The sequence below is a fragment of the Ursus maritimus genome, unplaced genomic scaffold (genome assembly GCF_017311325.1).
Source record: "Ursus maritimus isolate PB19 unplaced genomic scaffold, ASM1731132v1 scaffold_2, whole genome shotgun sequence".
NCBI classification, from domain to species: domain Eukaryota; kingdom Metazoa; phylum Chordata; class Mammalia; order Carnivora; family Ursidae; genus Ursus; species Ursus maritimus.
Genome location: NW_024424452.1, coordinates 79,599,352 through 79,627,059, shown reverse-complemented (window position 1 = coordinate 79,627,059; position 27,708 = coordinate 79,599,352). Strand labels below are relative to the sequence as shown.

Here is a 27,708-nt window from a genome sequence, read left to right as displayed (position 1 = left end):
TTGTCATAAATTTAATTCATTTTTTTGAAAGATATATTTATAAGTTTAAAATTTGAATTGCTTATTAAGGTTTTTTGTGGTATAGAAGAAGGAGGTTTATAAATAAAAAAAAGATAAGACTTTTATGGAAGACACTCTTGTTTTTATTTAACTACTTTTAACAGATATTTTTCAGACTTTACCTTTCATTTGTGTTTCTATTGACAAAGGTCCAGTTGAATCAAAATGTAGGTGTAATAGGAAGGAAAAGCAAAGGGTTGTTTTATCAATGCTAGAATTATATATTATTAAGAATATATACATAGGGTAATGAGTTAATACCTTGTGAATTTGTATATTTTTTAATTAGACTGAGTAAACTAATGAAATTCAAGGAATTTGATATTTCATAATGGCTGTGGACTAGATTATGAAATTCTTCTTTAACTCACCAGCGTCAGTGAACAATTATATTTACCTGTGCAATTTTATTTACTTACAGTCATTACAAAAAAATAAAAAAGTGTGTGTGGTGGTGGGTGATGGTTTTGGATGGCCCTGAGATCACAACCTCAGCCAAAACCAAGAGGCTAATGCTTAACTGACTGTGCCACCCAGGCACGACCCCCCCCCCCGCCCACATTCCTTATTTTTGAATATTAGGTCTTTGGCTGGATTATGACCTGGTGTTAATGGATATTTCTTCACATATTAATGCTTAAGTTCTTGGTACTTTTTGACATTAATTATTAGTTCAGTTGCTTTATTTTATCTGGGGAGATAACTTTTTTAAAATATAGAAATTAAAATTTTTTTGAAGATTTTATTTATTTATTTTGAAAGCTTGCCAGTGGGGGGATGGGCAGAGGGAGAGGTAGAGGGAGAGAATCTTAAGGAGACTCTGCTGAGTGCAGAGCTCAACGCAGGCCTTAATCCCATGACCCAGAGATCATGACCTGAACTGAAATCAGTAGCCCTTCACTTAACCAACTGAGCCACCCAGGCACCCCAGGAATTGAAATGTTTTTATGGTCAAGTCTAACTCTAATCCTTACAAGTATGTCTCTAATTTATTATATATTTTAAACAAATCTTCCTATATAAACCTAAAGAGTTTTTATTTAGTCTTTATTTCCTTTATCCAAGAGAGAAATTGTAACAACAGAGGAAATTCTTCATACACAGGCTGACACTTTGTTCTATATCTCCAACATTAGGTGGATCTTAACAAATCTCTGCTATACTTGCATTGAGGACTTTTGAACATAAGTGATGTGTTGCTGTTTTTTAGTGACGTTTATGTGTGGTGTGGGAAAAGTAGTAAAACCAGTAGTTGATTGTTTTATTGTTGGGAGTACTAAGGAGTTACTTGCCTCACCCTGATGCTGTACTGTGCAAAGGAGTTAAAATTAAAGTCATAGGAGATGGAGGACATTGAAGAATCTTAAAGAATTTTCAACTTGCGCTAAAACAAAAAGAAGCACAAAATGCAGAAAAAGTTCCTTGGCAATAATGTAGCTGATACTCTTTATACATATGCAATTTCTTTCTTTCTTTCTTTTTTTTTTTAAAGGTTTTATTCATTTATTTATCAGAGAGAGAGAGGGAGAGACAGAAAGTGAGTTCACAAACAGGAGGAGTGTCAGAGGGAATGAGCAAGGAGCCTGATATGGGACTCGATCCCAGGGCCCTCGGATCATGACCCAAGTCAAAGGCAGACGCTTAACAGACTGAGCCCCCCAGGCGTCCCACATCTGTAATTTCTCATTAAATTGATAGGTAGTAGAGAATTAGCAAGTCATAAAAACCTTTTCTGAAACTGTGCAGTTTCTTTATTTAGAATGTCTGAAGAATTTGTTCTTCAGTCACTCAGCCAGTTTTGGAGGACATGTAAGACATGTATAAAACCTTGTATAGTCACTGGATATATAGTTGTGAATATGACAGACCCTAGAACCCTGCTCTCATGGTTGCATAGCTTTAGGATGAAAAATAAGTTATGCTGGCAAATTAATTTTTCTGCTTAAAATATGTAAATAAGACTTTGATTCCAAAAATTAAAATGCCTTTTTTTTTTTTTAAAGATTTTATTTATTGATTTGACAGAGAGAGAGAGACAGCCAGTGAGAGAGGGAACACAAGCAGGGAGAGTGGGAGAGGGAGAAGCAGGCTCCCAGCAGGGGAGCCTGATATGGGGCTCGATCCCAGAACGCCGGGATCATGCCCTGAGCCGAAGGCAGACGCTTAACGACTGAGCCACCCAGGCACCCCTAAAATAAAATGCTTTTAACTCTGAAACTTTGGTATTTACATTTGATTTGTAGGCATTTCAGGATTTTTAAAAAACACCTTTGAGTACTTGTTGTAAAGTATAATTTGTCACCACTTAATGACGATAATAACAGTCCATTCCAGTTCTGAAATCTAAGGTGTGAATAGGCCACATTCCAGTGTGTGTAAGTATTAACCAAGACTCTTGTTTGTAATGAAGATTTTTGAACCCTACCCCCAAATCTCATCATTAGGTCTGAGATGGATCCCAGAGATTTGAATGTAGGTTTGGGGAATCATACTTCAAAAATATGTAAACATTGATTTAGTAGGTAGTGAATATGTATTATTGAGATGTGTCTAAATAAATCTTTAAATCAGATATAAATATTTTTCATAAGAGAAAACTCATATATTTAATACTCAAGTTTTATATCTTTAGCTTATTTCATCTTTTGGAGAAGGTAAGGTAAATATTTCTATTTTACTCTCAACTTTGTAAAGTTACATATCTTTCTATAATGTCTTAAAAACACCTGAAATCAAAACAAAACAAAACCCCTGAAATCAAGTTTGTGGACTTGAGAGAGCCAGGAAAGTTGAAGTTAATTCTCTGGGTGCGAAGCAAATTATTGGTATATACCAACCATTCCTCGTTGATTCCATTCATATACTGTGATTAGATCCTCTTGCTTTTTGTCTTGTCAGGTTAGTCATAGGGGGAGCTTTTCACTTCTTTGATTATTTTAGGTGTACCTTGATTGTGGAGGTTTGGGATGGGAGAGGAAACTTGTTATAAAGAAAACTTTAAAGTGAGTTGCCCTTTTTCTCTTCTTTTTCAACTTTAATTATGGAATTACGGACATTTTAAGAGGCAGTATAAATATTAGGTTCATATAGTCCCCCTATGCGCTATGTAACTGCAACCCTTCCTAACCATGTACAATTAAAAAAGGGACAATTAATAAGGGTATTGGCGAACTTTTTTTTTTTTTGGAGTTCTCTAATAACTTCTGTTCTTTGAAAAACAAACTAAATTTCTTCTTTTTCTAGAGACCATAGATGTATACTCTGGAGCTCAATATTTTTACAATCGAAGTTGCATTTCTCAAGTAAATCCAAGCTGTGCGATATATGGGTTCCTGTAACTTTTTTTGAAACCTTTGGAGTCAGAAGTGTTTCAGTATTTAGCGTTCTGTCTGTCTCCCACTCCTTGCTCCATAATTATTATATAATACTGATGGAAGAGTAAGAGACCATTCCATATAATCAAGCACATTAATATTTTAGCATTGAAGCATGAAAGTTCATAGTGAAATGATAACAGATCTGTTCAGGGCAGGTTTTACTTTCAAATAAGTCACAGAAAGTATGTGATTTTTAGAGTTTTACGTTTCAGGAATTGAAGTTTTATGTAATCTTTTGAGCCCAGTGTTTTTATTTTTTTTTTTTTTAAGATTTATTTATTTATTTGACGGAGAGAGATAGCCAGCGATAGAGGGAACACAAGCAGGGGGAGTGGGAGAGGAAGAAGCAGGCTCCTAGCGGAGAAGCCCGATGTGGGGCTCGAACCCAGAATGCAGGGTTCACGCCCTGAGCCAAAGGCAGACGCTTAACGACTGCACCACCCAGGCGCCCCTGAGCCCAGTATTTTTAAAAGCCAAACTATGTATTGCTAAAAAGTCCTTTGTAGTGAGCAGTGTTTATTTACACAAAGTTTGTTGTAAAATAATGATGAAGTTCTTTCAAATACCAATTTGAGTAATGGTACTATCTCTTTGTAAAGAGTCTAAGGCAGTGTATTAGAAAAGATTTCCTGTTAATTTTCAGTTGGATTTTGCATTAAAATCAAGAAATTATTATTGTCTTAGAGAACTGTATTTATTTATAAAAATTGTAATTATCATAGAGATATCTATGTATTAGGTACCATTTTGTAATTTACACGTTCTATGTCATATAACCCTCAGAACAGATGCTTTGCAGTAGGTTTGTTAATCCTCTTCATTGTACAGATGAGGGAGTTGCATCCCAGAGATGAAGTAATTTGCCCGGTATCATATGATTAGTGGCATAACCAGCATTTTAATGCAAGCAATCCTTATTGTAGACTTCATTAAGCCTTGGGAGGTGAAAGAGTTTTGGAAGTCATCACAGAGTCGAGAATAAAACATTGAAAAGAAGATAGATAGAAACTTTTGGTTCAAAAGTGGGAGGGCAGTGATATTCTTCAAGAAGAGAAAACATGTCATTTTGGCAGTCTTCCTTAAGCATTCTGGAATTATACGGCCTGGGTTCAAGAGCATTTCAACTCTACAACTTACCAGCAGTATGATCTTAGGCAAGTTTTTTAACTTTTGTACACCTCAGTTTTCTCATTTGTAAAATAAGGATAATACCTATCTCCACTGATTAAATGTGATAATACATTTAAAGAAATGAGAATAATGCCTGGCACATTACTAGTGCATTTTATTATTATTAGTAAGCACCCAATAGATGTTAGCTGCCGCTGTTGTTAGTAGACAGATGAGTCACATTGATATTGGATGATTTGCTTAAATAGTTGTCTCAAATGTTAAAGGGTTTGGTAGAATCAGAAAGGAAAAACAAACATGAAGACTGATTTCTAGTGTCTCTCTCTCTCTTTTTTTTTTTAAGATTTTATTTATTTATGTGACAGAGGGACAGCCAGTGAGAGAGGGAACACAGCAGGGGAGTGGGAGAGGAAGAAGCAGGCTCCCAGCGGAGGAGCCCGATGTGGGACTCGATCCCGGAACGCCTGGATCACGCCCTGAACCACGCCCTGAACCGAAGGCAGACGCTTAACGACTGCACTACCCAGGCGCCCCTCTAGTGTCTCTTGAGGTGTTTGCAGAAATGGGGCCCACAAGAGTTTTGGTTGTTTAGTAAATTAGATTTACCATTAATTTGGAATTCAACACTTCAGTTCTTATATAAAAGAAATGATATGATCACTTTGATGTAGCAGAGGAAGACCTCTGTGTTAAGTAACTGACAGAAAACATTATTTTGAGAAAAGCTAGTAATTTGGTTCTTTATGTGTTTGTAATATTAGGGATTATTGCTATGGTAGAAAGGAAATAAAATAGTAACATACTTTATTGTTTTAAGAAATTAAAACCATATTTGATTTTAATTAATCATTATTAATATTTATAAATCCCATTATTTTCAGGTTACATGTTGCTTAGCATGCTTTGTTTTGGGGATACTGGTTTAATAATTTAATGTAAAATACTGCAAGGGAACAGGTTTTGACTCTAACCCCATATAGTTTATTAAATATGGAGGTTTATTCTTAAATTTATACTAATGAAAGAACAAATGATTAGCAGCAGTTAGTCTAATTTCATGTGTGTACATAGCAGTTTTTTTGTCCATTCAATTCCCTTATTCATTTAAAACCCTCATTTTTATTTTTTTAATGTCCAGCCTTAAATGGTTTTTTAAAAAGATTTTATTTATTTATTTGAGAGCGAGAAGGAGAGCACACAAAGTGGGGAGGGCAGAGGCAGAGGCAGAGGGAAAGGGAGAAGCAGATTCCCCGCTGAGCAGGGAGCCTGACGCGGGGCTGGATCCCAGGACCCTGCGATCATGACCATGAGCTGAAGGCAGATGCTTAACTGACTGAGCCACCCATGTGCCCCTAATGTTCAGGCTTAAATGATCTTAATATGCTGTAGTTTGCTCACAGAATAAAAAATTCTCTATAATTTAATTAGCTAATGTATCTATTGGTAGTTTAAATGTGAACCATCTTTTCCAAATAAAAGCCCAGTCAAAAGATGACCGTCATCTAGTGTTTTTACCAAGAATGAACCACTATTTTCTCTAAGCTACCTATTCATTATGGATATACCTTATATGTGAAATTGACTTACTAGTCTGAGAGTAGTTGTGTGACATCTAGTTGCAGAGCTCTGAATTTCCCTTGTAATTCGGATTAATGCTGTATGGTTTTCATTTATGTATTTAGCTAAGCTTCTCATTTTCCCAGTGAAAACATTGGGATTTCTTTTTTTTATCATTTTCCCCATCTTGATTAAAGTATATTATTCCTACATCAGTTTTAGTCACTACCCTGAAATTCTTTTCTTGACCTTGCCATTTGTTATGTTTTTATTAAAGTTTTGTAACTTTAATGATTTATTTTAAGTAATTGTTTCTCTTTCATAGTCATAGGTTGTTATTCTTTCACTTTTCTCCTTATGTTATGTCTGTGAGTTGGGGAGAACTAATCCAGGATTTCCCCCCTCTTCAGTTAGAGAACATGATGTGCCTAGGGAATATAGATACAGCATTGTGGTTCTAGAGCCTAACTGCATGGGTTTGAATCCTAACTCGGCCGTTTGCTATCTTTGTTACTTTGGACCAAATGCTTAATCTCTCTGTACCTGATTTGAGAAATGGGAATGATACCTTAGAGTTAAGAGGGTTAAATGGTGTAGGTCAGTGCCTGGAACATAATGGTGCTTCTGTCATTGTTGTATTACCATCTGACTGACTTAGAGTTAAGAAGTGGTATAGCGCCAGAATCAAGAGGACCCAGACTGTCAGTGCTTTTTAATATTTTCTTCTACTTAACGTTACTTTGTATACACACACATTTTATACAGAAGAATTAAAGAGGTTTGTTTCTCAGATTTCTTCTGTTGTAATCCTTGTATGCATCAATAAATTTTTCCTAGTGAATAAGATTAAGATGTGATAGAACATAAATTTCAAACTCTGCAGTCATTATTAATAAAATACCATTTAAAACCTGTAATTTCAATATCTTTTATAAATTGACGGGTATTTTTAAAAATATGTATTTGACATGTAGTGTTATCTTACTGTAGACGCTGATATATCAATATCATTATTCAGGCTTGCAATCAAATTTGAATTACAATACCATAAAAATAATATCTAGAAATGCTCTGTTCTACTGACCTCTAAATATGCAGCTACATAATTTTATTAATGTTTATAAAAATGCTAGGGGATTAGATTTCATTAGTGAAAGGAACAGAGAGATTTTGTTTTTTTATAAAGATATTTATTTATTGATTTGAGAGAGAGTGAGAGAGGGGCAGAAGCAGAGTGAGAGGGAGAAGCAGACTTCCTTCTAAGCAGGGAGCCTGACGCCTGAGCTTGATCCCAGGACCCTGGGATCACGACCTGAGCCAAAGGTAGACGCTTAACAGACTGAGCCATCCAGGTGCCCCGAACAGAGAGATTTTGAATGCATGTTTTTTTCATTTTTAGCCCTGTGAGTCCTAGATGGAGTACGCTAAAATTAGCACATGATCCAGTCATGCGGTGCATGACTCTGTGCAAAGACATGATCATTGGTTATATTTCATCAAAAGCAACCCATTACAAGATTGTGTTAATTCTTTAATTTGTAGCGTAAGTGCTTTGAAGGCTCTTTCTTGTATAATTGAGCCTTACTGTAGGAACAGTTACAAACACAAGGAATTAAGATCTTTTAATATGTGTTGTGGTTTTTTTTTAAAGACTGTTGTGAGGACAGTTCCATCTGATTTGTTGTTACTTTTTTTAAATGTGTGGTTGTATGTTATTGACTAATTTTGTATTACTAGAGGGTAAAGTTTATTGAATGTTTACCATTTTTTTGGAAATATGCTCAGAACATAGTTATTTAAATTTCACACCTCTCTGAAGTCTCTTACTTATTTAATGGATGGAGAAACTAGAGGCCAAATAAGATTAATCACTTGCTCAGAGTCATTTAGCTGCTCAAGGGTAAAATTCAAACCCACTCTGTGTACCTTTAAGAATGCTTCTCATGTTATAACTTTTGAGGTTATTTGAATACTAAAGTAAAGAATGATTTTACGTATAGACAGCTGTCTTAATCAGTACCTTCACTTGCGTAAATTTCATTAGGGTAGACAATATAATTTTTATAGTGGTAATAGGGAAGGAAAATTTTTAAAAATGGAAATAACTGTGGTTTATCATGGTTGATACATGTTTTGCCATTTTCAGGTGTTAATGGTCTTCATAGGCTAATTTATTTAAAGATGAGAAGAAGAATATAGGCATGGTGAAGATAGAACTATTAGGAAGAAAAAGATAGTTTCAGAGATTTTTCTAGACTTAGGTTGGAAAATGCACAGAAGGTACAACCAAGTAAAAAGGACCAATGCAGAAAGCAGATTATGTTTTTGATTGGGCACAGAAACCTGCGTATAGGTATTTGATTGTGAAAAAAAGATTATTGGTATTTTACCATTTATTCCATTGCTTTGGTAGTTTTCCTTCACATAAGATGATTATCATAACATTTTCGACCTGGAAGGGACTCTAGATAATCTAGAGAGAGTCCCCACTGATCTCACTTTGAAGATGAGGAAATGGAATGGTTATAAAGTATGTGTCTGAGGACATATAGCTCTTTAGTGGTATAATAGGATCTCTTAACTGTAGCTTTGATTGCTTGCTTGTGCTCTTTTCCTAATACTCTTAAGTCTTTTTTTCCTTAAATAGTGTTCCTATCTGAAAATGAATTTGAAGCAGATACATTTCTGTATACACATGTTTTGTGATTATTGCCTATTGATATTCATTCATAGTGTGTTTGTTTAAGGTGGTGGGGTGAAGGGTTTGTAAATTGTTTAAATATTTGCTGACTTTTTTGATTATGGGTTATGCATTTATTTGATAATCTAATTAAATTATTGGCAATAAATATTTTTTTTGCTTAGAAATTAGAAATATTGGATTTAGATATGATGTAGTTTAGATTTACCTTTTCTGTTGCTAGAATAATATAAACACTGAAATCATATTTTTCTTTCTTCATTTTGCAGTAGTATTATTGATTCCACAGAATACAGCCAGCCTCCTGGTTTCAGTGGCAGTTCTCAGGTAAATGATATATTTAGCAGTATGTTTTCATGGTACGATGAGTATAATCACCTGAGTTTTAAAATCATAGATTAGTTTACTGGAATGTCCTGTCACAAACATAACTGTCTTAAGTGCTGTGGCATTGATCAGTACTTAGTTCTCATGCATAAACAACTATTTATATGCTCATCAATGATGAGTCAAAAAAAAATTTTTTTTTAAATACTAGTAACATCAGACCTTGAAAGGAAGGAAATACTGTAAGATGAAATTATGAATAATCAATCAGCAGATTGTTTTTCTCAGGGATCTTTATAATCTGTTGATGAATTACTCGTCATGTTGAAATGTTAAGCTTTTCTGTGGGAAGTAAACTATAGATTTGAGTAAAAAAGACTTCAGCTTCACCTCTCTTCTAATTAATTGTATGATTGTTTTGACTTTAACTTTCTCCATCTTTAACTTGAGGATGCTGATGTTTTGTCAAATCTAATTTTGAGGCTGGACTTTTAAAAAAAATTTTTTTTGACTTTTATATTGAAATAATTTCAGACTTAGAGAAAAGTAACTAAAATGGTAAAAGGAATTCCTTTATATCTTTTATCTAGATTGTCCAGAAGTTAACATCTGATCACATTTGTTTGTTCATTCTCATTCTCTCTTTTGCTTATGTACACATACATTTTCTTCTCTGGATTGTTTGAGTTAGGTATAGACATGATCCTTTACCTCTAAATACTTTAGTGTGTGTTTCCTTAAAAACAAGGGTATTGTCTTCTGTAATCACAATATAATTTTAAAATTCAGAAAGTTAACATGGATACAGTGCTATTATCTAATCTCTGTATCTTATTCAGATTGTAGAAATTGTCCTAATATTATCCTTCATAGTAAGAGGGAAACAGTGAGGTGTTTTTATATGCATGTTCATTTATATATTCACGCTATATGTAGTGTGGTTATTTTTATCAAAGTAAAAAGAGAATTCTTTTGGATCATGCAGCTTTTGTTTGTGTTTTCTTTTTCCCCCTACTTAGATGACCACTTCTATTACTTTCATGGTTAGTTGGTATAACTACGCTAAACATTTTAGGTTACCTTCATATGCATGCATGTATTTGGCCTATTTTTTAATAGATTGTAGATTGGTTTGCATCTATTTCTGAACAACAGTGAAAACACCAGATCTTGTTTTTATAAGACATAATGGGATATATCAGGAGAAATTTTAAAGCATTAAGTTGAAATGTATCTTAAAAACTTGAGAGGGAAAAGCAGTCTTCGAATCTGGAAACAGGCTTTCTATTCACAGCTGGACCTTGCTGTTTTCTTTTTGACTATAATTTCACAAAACATCAACATCAGATAAATCCACTCTGTGACTGCAATGAAGTAAAGCAAATACAAGGTCACTTCATAAACTGTCTAATAAGCACATATAAAAACAAAGTCACTGTGTAAGCCCCCCAAAATACCAAAGACGTTTCTGTCCTGGCTAATATGAGCAGTTGCTGTTGCTTTATGATTTACAACTTTAGTTTTACTGTAGTGTTCTGTCCCTCTAGGTAAGAATTATTAAGATAATCACAGAATTACCCCCACTTCTTGACAGCGTCCCATCCAGAGCCCTCCTCCAAACACTTAACATGAGCCTGTATCCTATAAGTTGGCTCTTAACTGAGATACCTCTCTCTTACCCATAGTGTGTTGTATTATTTGTTACAGTGAGCAGTAATTAAAACTTGTTCAACTATAGGTGTGTGTTTCTATTGGTCTTTGGCTGCAGGGCATTGACAGTCTCTTCATAGAGGAACAAGAAAAGGTTTTTCTGTTTTTGCCATTTACATAATATTTATTTGAATTTCTAGCAGTGAGCTAGAAACAATAGAAGTTGAATCTGAGTGAAAAAGAAAAGTAATAAGAATAGTGGTTTGTTTTGTTTTCTTTTAATTTTTAGAGCAGCATTTACTATTATCATGTAATAAAGGAGATTTCTGGTTTGAGATACTATACTGAGTTAATCAGTGTGTTAATATCTCTCCAGCCTTCACTCACAAGAAATCCCATTGACCTATTACTATCCTAACACTGAAAACTTAAAAGAATTTATAGAGGATTAAAAAAATACTTAGGAAGGCTGCCTAACATGAGAGTCACAGTGTACAGAGTGAAAGTGTGCACAAGGATGACAAAGCCTGGGTCTTCTGGAAGACTCTAACCTTAGCATCTGCTGGAGGACAGGGAAGTTGTTGAGGAGGAAATCCTACTAGTGTTTATGGGATAGAACTGATAGGACATATTGTGCTGAGGGCTTACCCTTCATTTCTAGCTATATTCTTTAGAACAGATGGATCTAAAGCAAATTGACACAAAAAGGGTTGAAAATAATAGTTGAGGATAATAAGCCTGTCAAATGTAAGAATACTAAAGAATATAGCAAAAACAAAAACTGAGACAACAACAAAAGAAAGAAAAGTACATACCAAAATAGGACTCAAGGAGAAAAGCATAAAAGACAGGTAACATTTTTCACATTAAGAAAAGGTATAGTTCCCCACAGTACTAATAATTTGTGTGACATAGTATAAGCATTGGAGTTTATATAAAGCAAAAATTGATACAAAGTTTTGGAAAATTCATTAAAACTTAAACATGGTGGAAGATTTTGAAGTATACCTCAAGAATGAATTAAAGTAGTAATAATAGTCCTCAGTCGTCATTATTTTACGTTTACTTTTCATGAACATTAAAGAATTAAAGTACTTTACATGTATTAACTACTTTAATTCTCCAAACTTCCCTATGAGATAAATACTATTACTATTATTTTTTATTTTATTGAGGAGAAAACTGTGGCACTCGGAAGTTAAGGAGGCTGCTCAAGGTAATATAATTAGTAAGAGGAGGGTGCTGAGATTTTAACTCAGGCATTATGGCTTCAGAGCCTATGCTTTTAAATACCCATTTATTCAACCAACAGATTTTAAAAAAAATTTTAAAATTATTTGTGTATTTATATTTTGGAGTACCTGCTGTTTACCAGGCACTGTTACTGGCTCTGGGGATTCATGATTGAACAAACACAAAACGAAGATCTCTGCTGTAACCAAGCCTTCAATCTATTAGGAGAGATACTAATAGTCATAAAAGTAGACTACCTTTGAACAAAGTGGAGGTGAGGGAGCAAGCCCATGTGAGTATCGCTGGGATTCCCAAATTCTGGGCAGAGGGTTAAATAGTCAGTGAGCCCTGAGGTAAGAACGTGCCTGACATAGTTTAGAAGTCTGTCATGTCTGGAGAGGAGAAATCAAGGGGGAGAAAAGTAGAAATGAGATAAAACTTAATGGAGGCCACTTGGTGCATGACTTTCTTAGGCCATTATAAAGATTTTGTGTTTTGTTTTTTTGAGTGAGATCAGTTAAAGTTGGTTGAATAGGTACTTGTCTGACTTTATTCTTTGCATCAAAGGATATACATTTATTTATTTATTTTTTTTAAAGATTTGTCCATTTATTTTAGAGAGCGGTAGAGAGAGAGCACAAGCAGAAGGGGCAGAGGGAGAGGGTGGGAGAATCCCAAGCAGACTCCATGCTGAGTGTGGAGCTGATGTGGGGCTCAGTCTCATGATCTTGTGATCATAACCCCAGCCAAAACCAAGAGTGGACGCTTAACTAACTGAGCCACCCAGGTGCCCTGAAGCTGGGAAAATCTTAAGATGATGAGTGTAGAGGGACAAATAAAAAAGACCTCATATAAAATGTTTCAATATACAATTGAAATTGACTTATAATATGTAGTAGATTAAAATAATTTAGACAGTACTTATGCATACTATTAAAATGAGTCTTAATGAAATACATGATTTTCAAGAAAAATTAAAAATATTGAGATTATAGCAATTATAGAACAATTTGAGTAGACCAGTTGCCATAACTATTAATTTAATGAGATTCCATAAAAAAACTCATTATTTTTTAAGAGTGCAGGATGTGTGACCAACTGACTTTAAAGTTCATTAGTAGGATGAATGATTCAGAGGTGTAATAATCACAAGGGCATTTACCTAATAAATTATTAAAATGTATTCTAACACTGCTGTAACAAAAGGAGCACAATAAAATTTAAAATCGAACTGAAAGGTAATGAAGAATTTATTAGCCTGTCGTAAAGGTGATTATGCAGATCAGTGTGGAAAGTGGGGATTAAGTAAACTATTTGTGGAAAACCACTTACTGTGAGAGTCTAAATCAGCTAAATAATGATGTAAAGAATAATAGGACTGTAGAAATTAAGAAAGAAGCCTGCATCTTACATAAACAATTTTAACAATGAACAGCATTTTAAGAAACTAGGAAAGGTATTTTAAGTATGATAGATAACTGGATTAATTGCTTCAAAAAAATGAAAGCTTTTTATATCCATTTCGTCCTTTTGATGAAAGCTCCAAATAGGGTAAAAAAGAAAAGGGTAAAAAAAATTGAAAATTCAAAAAAAGTAAAAATTCAGAAAAAGTGAAAATTCAAATGGCCAGGTCACATATGAAATAATACTCACCTTCCCAAATAATAAAAGCAAAATATGAAGTAATATAAGGTTCCAAAGGAGTCACCTAATTGATATGGCTCAGGAATTTTCAAAATTGGAAATGCTGTTTGCTGTGTGTGGTTGTGCGTGAGTTTGGGAGAGGGAAAGGGAAGGGAAGAGAGCTGGTAGTCTTCCAGGAAGAACATTTGGCAATGTATACATAAGACGAAAGCTAAAAATGTGAGTTGATCATTATACAGCTAGAAATTTGTTGTAAGAAATGATTCAAAGTACTGTGTAAAGATTATATGCCAGTATTACTTATGTAGGTAAAAATTTGGGGAAAATAAATACTCCCAATCATAGTAGAATGCCTAGAGAAGCTATGGTACAGCTATAGGATTTTATTACTCTTAAATAAAATTTTTAAAAAAGATTTTATTTATTTATTTGACAGGGAGAGATTGAGAGAGAGAGAGAGCGAGCGAGCATGAGCGCATAAGCAGGGGGAATGGCAGGCAGAGGGAGAGAGAGAAGCAGGCTCCCCACTGATCAAGGAGCCCAGAGGGAGATGCTTAACTGACTGAGCCACCCAGGTGCCCCACAGAACCATTTTTGAACTATAAATCAACAAATTGTCCCATATTTGGCTAGTTTGAACTCTTTGAAGTTATTTCCACGTTCTTTTGACATGTTCTTATCATTCTTTAAGTACCTTCTTACATTCTTAGACAATAAGGTGTTCCAGCATCACCTTGCCCCAGTCCTAGAATCAGCGATGTATCCACGAAGCCCTATTTTCTTATAATGGAGAATGTTATTTAAAAACCAAGATTTGGGTTTTAAGTGTGCTCATTGGTCCTCGAGTGTCAGTGCTTGTAAGCGTTTTCAGGGGACAGAGAGAGCTAGGAGACATATGTGTGTGTATATATAATATGTGTTGTGTTATCTATACGGATATATATACATTAATTATATATTAATCACCTTAAGTGCTTGATTAATGAAAGGACTCACAGGAGTCAAATAGTTTATACTTCTGGAATGGCTTGATTAAAGGCAGTGGGTACTATACAGCCAAGCAGAAGGAGGATACTCATTGAAAGGGTTCTGGCGATTTTAGGTCCCAGGCTTTTTTGTCCTTCCACACTGGGTCACACAGGAACTGCTTTGTCTCTAGGTTTAGAACTACTACTGGCTTGTGTCTCAAGTACCTAAGTAATAGGAATCCAAAGTTGGCTTGTGGTCAGGATCTCTTATTTTAAGTTAGTCACATAGTCAGTACATTCTAGTTACATGACCAGCTTTTAAAGACTCCACTGAAACCACGTACAAATCATAAATTCATTGATTATTACTAAACAGTGCTGACAGACTAATACATTTTGCTCCAAAACAATTCACTGACTTAGGTTACAGAATATCATTTTCCTTTATTTAGTGAATACATTCCATAATGTAGGCAAGAGTCTAGAGATAACCATGTGGGCAGTCCAGACTAGCTGAGATTAATCTATGCTGCTCAGTATGTAATACATAATATTTATAGTCGTATGTATTACATATATGTATAAAACATACATTTATAAAAAACATGTCTCTATATTTCGGCATCTGTCCTTTAATGGATGAATGGATAGTGAAGATGTGTATATATACACAATGGTGTATTATTCAGCCATATAACAGAAAAAATCTTGGTATTTACTACAATGTGGATAGATCTAAAAGTTAGTATGTTAAATGAAATAAGTCAGACATTTGGTAAATATGGCCATTTTTATTTAGAAGTAATCTCGATCAACACAAGTAATGACAATTTCCTTTTGATTTTTAGCCATATTTATTTCCTACCTATAGATCTAGACCTTATCCCGAATATGTTCATTCTGATGATTGGCCTTGTAGATTATCTACAACCAATTCATATTTTCAGATATCTATCCCTTCCCAATTAGTGTATTTCTGTTCATTTCTATTAATGTTATTTGTAAATTTAATAATTAACATATGGCAATGAGCTAAGTGATTTTTTTTTTTTTAAGATTTTATTTATTTATTCGACAGAGATAGAGACAGCCAGCGAGAGAGGGAACACAAGCAGGGGGAGTGGGAGAGGAAGAAGCAGGCTCATAGCGGAAGAGCCTGATGTGGGGCTCGATCCCATAACGCCGGGATCACGCCCTGAGCCGAAGGCAGATGCTTAACCGCTATGCCACCCAGGCGCCCCTAAGTGATGTATTTTTACCAAGAATTATGAAGCAACCAGATTTTGGATGGGTTAGAAAGGAATTGCACTGAAAAAATAAATTCAAGAAAAGCTAAGTGTAAATAGCAAAATAATTGTGAAAAAAAGTTGGTATAAAACCTGGAAGGCAAACAAGTAGTGTTTTTGACTGCTTCTTTGTTACATTCTTAATTTTTTTTATTGTAATCATTCTCATGTTTCAGACTAAAATCTATTCTGTGTTTCCATTGAGCAGATCACTTTTTTTAAAAAATCCAGATTCTTGGGGACAGGTGGGTGGCTCAGTCTGTTAAGCATCTGCCTTGGGCCCAGGTCATGATCCTGGGGTCCTGAGATAGAGTCCCACATTGGGCTCCTTGCTCAGCGGGGAGCCTGCTTCTCCCTCTCTGCTTCCCCTGTGTGCTCTCTCTCTCTCTCTCTCTGGCTAACAAATAAATAAAATCTTAAAAAAAAAATCCAGATTCTTCCCCTCAAAATTTAAAAGAATTATGTTGGTACGTAAAAAGGAGTATATTTCATGAATATGTAAATAGAAGCAGAATTACAGTAAAAGAAACTCTATGAACTGAGCTCTTAATATTAATTACTAGAACCATTCAAGTTACCCCTGTGCTTCTAACAAATTCCATCACCCTACCTCATGTCCAGAACTACTTTTCTGATATTTCTGTTAATCAGTGTGTTGATTTTTTAAAATAGTTTTACCATACATATATGTATCCCTATATTATTTGGTTTGGCTATATGTAGACTTTATAAAAATGATATAATATGTAGTTTTTTGAGATTTGTTTTTTCAAAGATTAGTTCCTAATGTCTGTGGATATAGTTGATTCATCTTCCCTAAGGTATAATATTCCATTTAATGCACCACCATTTATCATTTGTCCAGTCTGTATACATTTGATGTTTTTGTAGTTTTTGTTTTTGCTATCAAGGCCATATTTGCACCTGTCTCCTGATATAGAGGTTCAAGAGTTTCCCTAGATTCTGTACCTAGGAGAGGAAGTGAGGGTGACAGGGTAGACACATCAGTAGTTTTTGTATTTTGTGATAATATCAAATTGTTTTCAAAGTCTTTTTATTAATATAAAGCTCCTACCACAGAAATATATGAGTTTATTTCTTCACATCCTTGTCAGTAATTAGTACTAAATGGTTGCCGCTTCAGTGGATAAGAAAAGTTAGTTGTGGTTTTATATCTTATTTTTCTGACACTCTAAAGCTAGCTTGTTACATTTATTGGCCTTTAGTTTTTGTGAAATAACATTGCATGTCTTTTCCCATTTTTTAAATATTGGTCTTCTGTTTATTTACTTGTGGAAGCTTTAATATATGTTCAAGGTAGTAATAACTTGTTTCTTAGGTGTTGCGAATGTTGTGAATATCATCTTATAGTTTGTATCTTCTTGTCTCTGATGATGGATTTTGATGAACAGAAGTTCTTAATTTGAGTTATTGAATTTGTCACTTTTACAATTAGTGCCCTTTGTGTTTTATTTTAGAAATTCTGCCCTATTGAGATTATAAACATATCCAGTGATACAGCACATGGCCAATTTTGTAAATGTTCCATGTATGCTTAAGAAGAATATATGTTTCTAATTGGATACAGTGTTTTTTATGTATTCATTAAATTAAGCTTTTAAATTAGGTTATACCATTTTCTCAGTTGAGTTGATGAGGTTAATCTATTGCTATGTTAGTGGTTTTGTCAATTTCTTTACGAATTTTTGCTTTATGTATTTTTGAGGCTGTGCTAGTATGTATGTACTGGGTATACAATTATTAAGTTGGAAGTTTTGCATTTCCAGGTGCTGTTTCCATTTCCATTAATGCTTTTCATCTTGAGTTTTTTTCTTCTTTGATTAAATTTGCCTGGTATATTATTTTTCATGTTATTACTTCCAGATTTTTAGTGTCTTTATGTTTTTAGTGTTTTTTGGCAGATAGCATACAGTTATATTTTAAAATTCCTTTCTATCATGAATGTAATTAGTATTTATATTTATTACTCTTTTAATGCTTGCTGTTTGTCTCACTTTTTGTGTTTTTCTCTTACATTTTTACCCCCTTCTCCCACCATTTTACTGTTTTAAATGTTACCTATTCTGTTACTACGCTTTTAGTAGTTATCCTTGAAATTGATCCAAACTTAACACCTAACCAGAATCTAAACTTATTATCATCTTTAAAAAAAATTTTAATTGCAGTATAGTTGACATACAATGCTATATTAGTTTCAGGTGTACAGTATAGTAATTCAACAATTTTTTACATTACTTAGTGCTCATTGTGGTAAGTGTAGTCTTAATTCCCTTCACCTATTTCACGCATCTCCCCACCTTCCTCCTTTCTGGTAGCCATTAGTTTATTCTTTGTAGTTAAGAGTCTGTTTTTTGGTTTGTCTTTTTTTTTCTTTGTTCATTTATTTTGTTTCTTAAATTCTGCGTCTGAGTGAAATTATATGATATTTGTCTTTCTCTGACTGACTTGGTTTACTTAGCTTTATACCCTGTTATACCTTCTGGATCTATCCATGTTGTTGCAAATGGCAAGATTTTGTTCTTTAGTATTCCTTTGCGTGTGTGTGTGTAGATACACACCACATCTTCTTTATCCATTCATCTATCAGTGGACTCTTGGGCTGCTTCCATAGTTTAGCTATTGTAAGTAATGCTGCAGTAAACATAGGGTGCTCGTATCTTTTCAAATTAGTATTTTCAGATTGTTTGGGTAAATACCCAGGAGTGGAATTACTGGATCATATGGTAGTTCTGTTTTTAATTTCTGAGGAATCTCCATTCTGTTTTCCACAATGGCTGCACCAGTTTTCATTCCCATCAACAGTGTACAAGGGCTCCTTTTTCTCCACATCCTTGCCAACACTTGTTGTTTCTTTTCTTCTTCGGCGCCGCCACCGCCACCGCCGCCGCCGCCGCCGCCGCCGCCGCCGCCGCCGCCGCCGCCTCCTCCTCCTCCTCCTCCTCCGCCTCCTCCTCCTCCTCCTTCTTGTTCTTCTTTAACTTCAGCCATTCTGACAGGTGTGAGGTGATATCTCCTGTGGTTTTGATTTGCATTTCCCTGATGATCAGTGATATTGAGCATCTTATCATTAAATTTAATATCTTAATTACTCTCCTGACCAACACAAGTGCTCCAGAATTGACAGTTTTTTCACTCTTCTGATTTATATGTCGTTTTTTGGTGTGTTTATTCTGACTTGTTCTTAAGCCCCATAATTTATATAGTATAATCAATGTTACAAATAGTATTTAAAATTACTTATTGATTACAGGTTTTCTTCTTTTTATTTTGTTTCAGTCCTTCCAGTTTGTTTACTGAATTTTTGAAGCACACAATTTCACACGTTTTTTAGAAATGGCTTATAGGCAGTAGTCTTTGTTCTCATTCACATGAAAAAATACTTTGCTCATTTTGTTGCAGGGTAGTTTTGTCAGGATCTGAATTTTAGATTGAAGTTGTTTTCTTTCAACTTTTTGAGGATAACCAAAGTTCACTTCCCTAGCTTCTTTTATTGCTGTTCAGTGTTTCCCTCGTTAATTGTTGGGCCTGTCAGGTGAATTATCTTTTGTTTGTCTGATTTTTTTCCCCAAGATTTATTAATTTAGGGGCGCCTGGTTGGCTTGGTCTGCTTCTCCCTTTCTCTCTTCCTATGCCTCTCCTCCTGTTTGTGTTCGTGTGTTCTCGCTCTTCCTCTCTTTCTCTCAAATAAATAGATTGGGTCTTTGAAAACAAAAAAGATTTATTTATGTGAGAGAGAGAGGTAGAGAGAGACAGAGGGAGAAATTGAGAGGATGTATGAATGGGGGGGGGCAGAGGTAGGAGAGAGAGCATCTCAAGCTGACTTCTCATCCAGGGCAGAGCCCGACCTGGGGCTCAATCTCTTGACCCCAGATCATGACGTGAGCCAAAATCAAGAGTCGGGTGCTTAACCGAATGAGCCACCCAGGTGCCCCTATTTGTTTGATTTTAAAATCATTTTGTTTTTGGACAGAAACACAGTTTTGCCTTACTGTGTCTAATTATTGATTTCTTTTAAATTATCCTACTTGATAGGAATAATTTCTTTGTATTTATGTCTGTTTTCAGTTCTGGAAAGTTGTCAACATGAATTCTTCAAATATTTCTTCTTCAGTCTGTTAAAATTTTCTGGGTCTCTAAGTGCCCATATTTTCAGCCTTATACTTTTATGCTTCTTAACCTCTGTTTCAGATTTTCTGTCTTTATATCTTTTATCCTTAGTTCTGGTTAATTCCTTTAGATTTATCTTCTGGTTCACAAATTCTCTTTTCAGTCTCTCTCGTTTTAGTGTTTTTTCTTTTTTAGGTATTTGTCTCCAGATAAGTATTGTCCTCTTTGTCTTTCCCCTCTTCTGCACCATTATATTTTAAGATCACTTCTCTGAGTTCAGCTTCTTATTTGGTTGTATGTCTGTTGTATCTTCAGAAGTTGTCTTACTTACTTTCTTGTGATCCAAGCACTGCTGTAAAATAAGATTTTTACCTACCGTCTAGTTTTAGCAAGGGTTCACTTTAGAGTGTTCTGTTTAAGGTCAGTCGTTCCTTAATATTTCTTGCTTAAATATATTTGCAGTTGTTGTATAGTTACGGTGACCTTGTGTCATTTTAAGCTCTCATCATGTGTCTCATCTCTGTGTCTGTTTGTGGACCTTAAGCATTATAGAAAATAACCATTTGTGGAAAGAATTTTCTTATCCTTTCATTTAACATGGTGTAGGCAATATTATATATTGAGGATCATATATTTTTTTATAGATTTATATACCAATATATTTCAGCTTTACTGGCTTTATATATATCTGATTTAGTTATTCTGATCTTCTAATGTATATGTTAGACTAGTACATGCATATTACATATTACTGCCCCTTAATTTAATAACCAGTATTTTTTTTTTAAAGATTTTATTTATTTATTTGACAGAGATAGAGACAGCCAGCGAGAGAGGGAACACAAGCAGGGAGAGTGGGAGAGGAAGAAGCAGGCTCACAGTGGAGGAGCCTGATGTGGGGCTCGATCCCGTAACGCCGGGATCACGCCCTGAGCCGAAGGCAGACGCTTAACTGCTGTGCCACCCAGGCGCCCCTTAATAACCAGTATTAACTTAAATATATATTCTGACAATCAAGGACTATTTCTATTATTCAAAGAGTACAGGGCTGCAATATAAGGATGATGAAAAAGTAATTAGTTTTCTTTTGAACATTGTTTTCTAACAATTTCTGCATATTAAAATTCTCAAAATTCTAAAATTTAGCATGGTAGTTATAACAGATTCTATTTTAATTTAATTCGAAGAGTTGAAAGAAGCTTCTTACTTCATTCTTATAAAATTGGCCTTGAGAGCCTATTTGCATATTTTATTTTATTTTTTTGGCTGAAAGATTAGAGTTTTATAGCACACCATATTGTACCGATCAGGGGCCTAGCCCAGCTGGGACTCACCACTTGCCCCCATGGGACTGCTTTCTCCCCCTCTCCCAAGTGGCCCCATCCTCAAGCCTTTCACCATCCCCAGAAGCCCCTCCCCTCTGGCCTTTGGTCCACGCAGTCCCTTCCCCACCTATGCACCTCCCTGTAATCTGAGGTATGTTGATAGATTTCCCCCTCCCTTACATAGTACAACTAGGCTTCTCCAGGAGGCTTGAGCTCAGGGGCAGGACCTGGCCCCCAACTCCTCCCCCTGACCCCTGAAACCCTGAGCCTGTTTGCATTTTAAAATAAAAATGGGAAAATATGGTCTAGGAACTATGAGTATTTACTATTTGTAGTTACTTTAATATGTTGATATTTTGAATATGCAATCATTTAAATATTCTGTGCAGAAAAAAACTATCATTTGTTCTAAATTAAAAGTGTCTTTTCTTGTTACTACTTTAGACAAAGAAACAGCCTTGGTATAACAGCACATTAGCATCAAGAAGAAAACGACTCACTGCTCATTTTGAAGACTTAGAGCAATGTTACTTTTCTACAAGGATGTCTCGTATTTCAGGTACATATTCCAGACTTCTTAAAATATATCAAATTCATATGTCAGATCCTTTTTTAGCTTCTTATGCTAGATTTATATAAAGTCCTATTTATAAAGCAAAAGTGTGTATTTTCAATATATCCTGCCAGAATTTTGTGGAGATTCTTAGAGATCTTGAAGAACATTGCTTTCCAATAGCAATTTTTGTTTTTTTTCCCTCTATTTGGGGATTTTTAATCTCTATGTAGTGAGCTATATAAAATTAAGAAAAAAATCAACCGTGGATATGTTGTTAGGAGAAATAAGTTCCATTCAATTGCCTCTTATTATTAAATATTAAACGTTTATTAAGTTCTAAGTACTGTCCTTTGTGCTAATAATAAAAAGATGAAATAACTGATTTCTGTTGTCAGGGGGTTTTGTAAATTCAGTGGGGAAAGCAACAGGTAAGTAATTCTATGTGGTATTATACGTTGTATAAGCATATTAGGGGAATAAAGAAGAATATCCACTAATTTGCTGGGAATGAAGAATCCACACCAAGTTGAAAATGGGGAAATGTAAGAGAATGATCACTGTAGGCATTTTAGAGGATTGTATTTAGTCAAGGCTAGAATTCATTAACCAAATAAAGTAATTAGAAACATTCAAAGTAGAGGAAATAAACTTATGCTACGTCATGGACATGATAGCATTGGATGGTTTCATTGCATTACTATAGTTTTGTCCCTTGAGCTGTAACTTTCTCAGTGTCTTTGCTCACCAGTGAAGTAGGGACATTCATACCAACCCTCTGTTTTGTTTTGTTTTTTAAGATTTATAGGTGATATAAATATATCTATAAAATATAAAATACAGTGCTTGGTATAAGTTAGGTGCTCAGTTAACTGATGTCATTGGTAATACACCTGCTCAAAGTTAGGACCGCCAAGGAAAAAAATGCATCATATTTTATTAGTTGTTAACAATTTGGCCTTAGTTTTCTCTTGAATAGGCATGTTTGTATTAAAATCTACACATTGTTAAAATTAAGAACACAAGAAACAATGGATGTTGGTGATGATATGGAGAAAGGGAAATCCTCTTGCACATTGGTGGGAATGCAGACTTTTGTAGCCACTCTGGAAAACAGTATGGAGATTTCTCAAAATGTTAAAAATAGGGGCGCCTGGGTGGTGCAGTCGTTAAGCATCTGCCTTTGGCTCAGGGCGTGATCCCAGCATCTGGGGTAGAGCCCCACATCAGGCTCCTCCGCTAGGAGCCTGCTTCTTCCTCTCCAACTCCCCCTTCCTCTTCCATCCCACTCTCTGGCTGTCTCTGTCAAATAATTAAAAAAAAAAAAAAGTTAAAAATAGAACTGCCCTGTGATCTAGCAATTGCATTACTAGGTACTTACTCAAAGGATAACAAAAATACAGATTCAAAGGGGTACATGCATCCCGATGTTTATAGCAGCATTATTAACAATAGCCAAACTATGGAAAGAGCCCAGATGTCCATTGAGTGATGAATGCATAAAGAAGATGTGGTATATGTTCACAAATGAAATATTAGTTAGCCATCAAAAAGAATGAAATCTTGCCATTCACAATTATGTGGATGGAGCTAGAGTATATTATGCTAAGTGAAATAAGTCAGAGGAAGGCAAATACCATATGATTTCTCTCATACGTGGAATTTAAGAAACAAAACAGAAGAACGTATGGGAGTGTGGAGGTAAAAAGAGAAAACATATCATAAGAGATAAAGAATAAACTGAGGGGATGGAGGGAGTTGGGTGGGGGATGTGGGATGGGTATTAAGGAGGGCACTTCTTTTGATGAGCGCTAGGTGTTGTATGTAAGTGATGAATCACTGAATTTCTACTCCTGAAACTAGTATTGCACTGTATGCTGACTGACTAGAATTTAAATCAAAATTTGAAGGATAAAAAAATTAAATCTACACATTGCTTATTTCCTCTGGACAAATTTGCCTCAGGATTGGTCGTGGAGGAAAAAAGATTTACATACCATTTTTCCTGTGAAGTCAAGGACGGAGCCAAGCTTTGTTTATAAATGTGTATGAAATTAATGATCAAGAGTTTTTATAAGACGGAAAACTTTCATTGTATTGCCTGGGAGTTGAGCCCCTTATTGAGCCTCTGTAATAGTCTGTAAAGTGCAATAGAAAGCTGTGAAATTGGGGGCGCCTGGGTGGCGCAGTCGTTAAGCCACTGCCTTCGGCTCAGGGCGTGATCCCGGCGTTATGGGATCGAGCCCCACGTCAGGCTCCTCCGCTACGAGCCTGCTTCTTCCTCTCCCACTCCCCCTGCTTGTGTTCCCTCTCTCGCTGGCTGTCTCTCTCTCTGTCAAATAAATAAATAAAATCTTAAAAAAAAAAAAAAGAGAACTGTGAAATTGAAAATGGTTTGAAACTTACAATCTGATTGGCAGATGGTTTATATTAACCCTGTTAGATGTTATTTGTTGGTATGATGTTGAAATACATCCATAGGCAAATGGCAGACATTTAAAAGAAAAAGAGAGGTAGGAAAGAGAGATTGGGGAATAATTTTTAAGTAACCAGCAGCATAGGCATGCTGTGACATAGTAAAGGTGTAGTCACAGACCAGTCTATTTTGGGGATGTAAGATTACTGGAAGGTAGAATAAATTAAAACCAGGAGGAAGATTAGATTTTCATTTTTGTGAGCATGGCTATATTGTACTTAAAACATTTGTCCTTAGCTTTTAGGAGTCTGTCAAGTTTGTCTTACTGAACTTCCACTTTGACTCTACTTATTGTATTGCTGAATATGAAGTTCCTCCTAGTTTCCTTGACTATGAAGAGGAAATTTTAACTTCTACATAATGGAGTACATAGTGTTTGTTTTTCCTTCTGTATATTTTTAAATGAGAATCCATCCCCTCTTTCTGATTTTCAATTTTCAACTCTGAAAATGAGAAATGAAGATTAAGAGATTAATGCCCTGGACTCTTAATTGAAAGAGAAGGTAAATTATAAAGCGTTAGAAGAGAGAAAAGGGATGCTGAACACACTTTCACAAACTAATCTGTAATTGGAATAGGAAAAGTAATATGCTAGCAGGCATGCATGATTATTGACCATGAACCTACCAAGCAAATAAAATCCTACCTTTTCATAACCAGATAAAAATCAAATCCCTATACTTTCAGATACTAAAATAACGATTTTTAGTGTTTTCTTTATAACTTCTGTTGGAAGTAGGTGTTAATGAATACGTATGATGGGCAGAGAAGTTTAGCTACCCAGGAAAAGATTATGGTCTTCAACAGAATATGCGTTCTTGAATGCTTGTGAATTTTTTGTATTTTAGGATTGCATGTCAAAGTATAAAAGAGGAGATTTACATTAAATTAATATTTAAACATATATCTAAGGTGTCTTTCCAGTCACTATTACATTAAATACTCAGAGTTAATCGGATTATATATAAAAAGAACCAATTAGTTGTTACATGCAACCACTTTGTAGTGCAGTTGATTGATTTTACTGCAGTGACCCATGTTTTATTTCCAGTGTTTTGAATTTACTGAGAATAATTTTTGTGGAGCAGGAGCATTATTTAAGTAACATTATGACAGTGCATGCTAATTGGGTGGTTTTTTGCTGTTTTTCAAGTGGAAACACTGTAAGATTGGAACCTTTTATATAGGTTGTTAGATGAATTTGCTGTGTTAGTGTTTAAATCTTTAAAATGTAAAATACTGGAGACAGAAGCTTAGTATCAGAGACTAGTAATTTTTTTTTCGTGGTAGTAAGTGTTAGATAAATTTCTTTATGTCAGTCGTTGTCCTGTGCTAAAGGCGGATGCCCGACCCACTGAGCCACTCAGGCGCTCCAGACGTGATGATTCTTATATCTAAATTTTATTATGCCTACTTATTTTCAGAGGCCATTTAAGAAGGGGAAATCATGGGCACCATGTCGGTTAAGTGTACTACTCTTGGTTTTGGCTCAGGTTCATGATATCAGGGTCATGAGATGGACTACCTCATTGGGCTCCCTGCTCAGTGGGGAGTCTGCTTCCTCTCTTTCTCCCTCCCCCTGCTCGTGTACTCTCTCTCTATATCTCTCTCTCAAATAATTAAATCTTTAAAAGGGGGGAACCAAGTAAGTTTACTTTGAAAAAGTTGTATGTGTCTGTGTGTGTATGAGCTAAAAGTAAGGAAGAAAGTATGAAAACAGTGTTGTAACAATCTTCAAATTTCAGTTAGGAAGCTAACTAAATTGGGTGTTTTACTTTTCTTTCTTTGGAAAGGAAAAACAAGTCCAAATTTAAAGCAGTTTTGAAAAGCACTGATTTTTTATTCATGCTTTCTCTGTAGTCTTGTTTCTAGATTGGAGAACAGATAGGTGTGTTTATTCCCAGTCTTTCATGAGATGATTTTGTGATTTAAATTCCACATAATTTAATTGTGAATAGTTTACTGAAATGGACTTTACTCAAAGTATTTATACAGTGTTTTAGTGGATGGAATTAATGTTTTCCATATTCCACCACGAATTTGAGTAGAAGTATTTTGTTTATTTTTTAGAATAATTGATATGTTACAGTTTTCTACTCCCTTTTCATAATTGGATTTAAGAAACATCAAAGTATAATGTGAACAAGTATTTTACTTTCTTTTTACTTAAAAAGCAATTGCTTTCTTAATCTAAATTACGTTATAAATTGTGTTTTGATAGTTAATAAATGTGGGCATGCAGATTTATCTCTGTAAACGTGTTCCTTCAAAATAAAGAATAGACTCTGTGTATATACCCCTCTGTCCGCCCTCACTTTCTCCACTGATAAGGGATTTTTGTTTTAATAAAAGATTAAATTTCTCTTGATCAGAGGTACTTTTTTGTTTTTCTAAGAAATTGTTGTTTAAAAATTAAAATATTTACAGTATGTTTTTGTTGGTGTTGAAAGAGACAGTGTCTGTCAATGAACCACTAAGAAATTTTTATTAAAGCTGAAAGATCAGCTAGATAATTTGTGCATGCAGCTGTTCTCTAAATACTTAAGAATTGTTTGTATTTAGAATATAATTTTTAATCTGTGTATACTGCTCTTTGACTTACATTGCAGTTCAGTTTATTTTATTTTGTTTTCTTCATATAGATGATAGTCGAACTGCAAGCCAGTTGGATGAATTTCAGGAATGCTTGTCTAAGTTTACTCGATACAATTCAGTACGACCTTTGGCTACATTGTCATATGCTAGTGATCTCTATAATGGTTCCAGCATAGTCTCTAGGTAAGTATTGGGCAGCACTCTTTACTATTTAGAGTATGTAGAATTTAATTTGACAAGCAGTTTCATTGTTCTAGTTAAGAGCCTGTGTTCTGAAGTCACATTGCTTGCCAATTTGTAGTTTGTGGTCTTGGGCAAGTCCCTGCATCTCTTTAGTCCTCAATGTCTTCATCTTTAAAGTGGAATGATTAATAGTATTCACCTCATAGGGTTACAATTTGTGTTCTTATAATGTCTTTGTCTGGTTTTGGAGACAGGGTATGTATGCTCTTCTCATAAGGGCTCCCTCATTGGTATTATTTCTTCCTTATATACTTTGTAGAATTCTCCAGTGAAACTATCTTGGCCTTGAGTTTTCTTTGAGGGAAGAGTTTTAAATATAAATTAAATTTTTAAAAGAAGTGTAAGACTAATCAGGTTATTGATTCTTTTCTTGATTGAACATTATTTTTAGTTTGTGTTTTTAAAAGAATTTGCCCATTTCATGTAGGTTGTTGAATTTATTGGCATTCATGTG

The 27,708-nt window shown here is 34.8% G+C and overlaps 1 protein-coding gene across 6 annotated transcripts in view; it reads left to right on the top strand.

Annotated features, from left to right (window-relative positions):
* Window positions 1-27,708, top strand: part of COP1 (COP1 E3 ubiquitin ligase) — a 238,821-nt gene that overhangs the window by 76,396 nt on the left and 134,717 nt on the right. For all 6 annotated transcript variants that reach the window (XR_005836379.1, XM_040636243.1, XM_040636242.1 and 3 more), the window contains 3 exons: window positions 9,096-9,153; window positions 21,832-21,946; window positions 27,059-27,194. Coding sequence is in view for 5 of the 6 variants with exons in the window: in XM_040636243.1 (XP_040492177.1) it covers window positions 9,096-9,153; window positions 21,832-21,946; window positions 27,059-27,194 (309 nt within the window). In the remaining variant the exon portion in view is untranslated. The remainder of the gene's footprint in view (window positions 1-9,095; window positions 9,154-21,831; window positions 21,947-27,058; window positions 27,195-27,708) is intronic.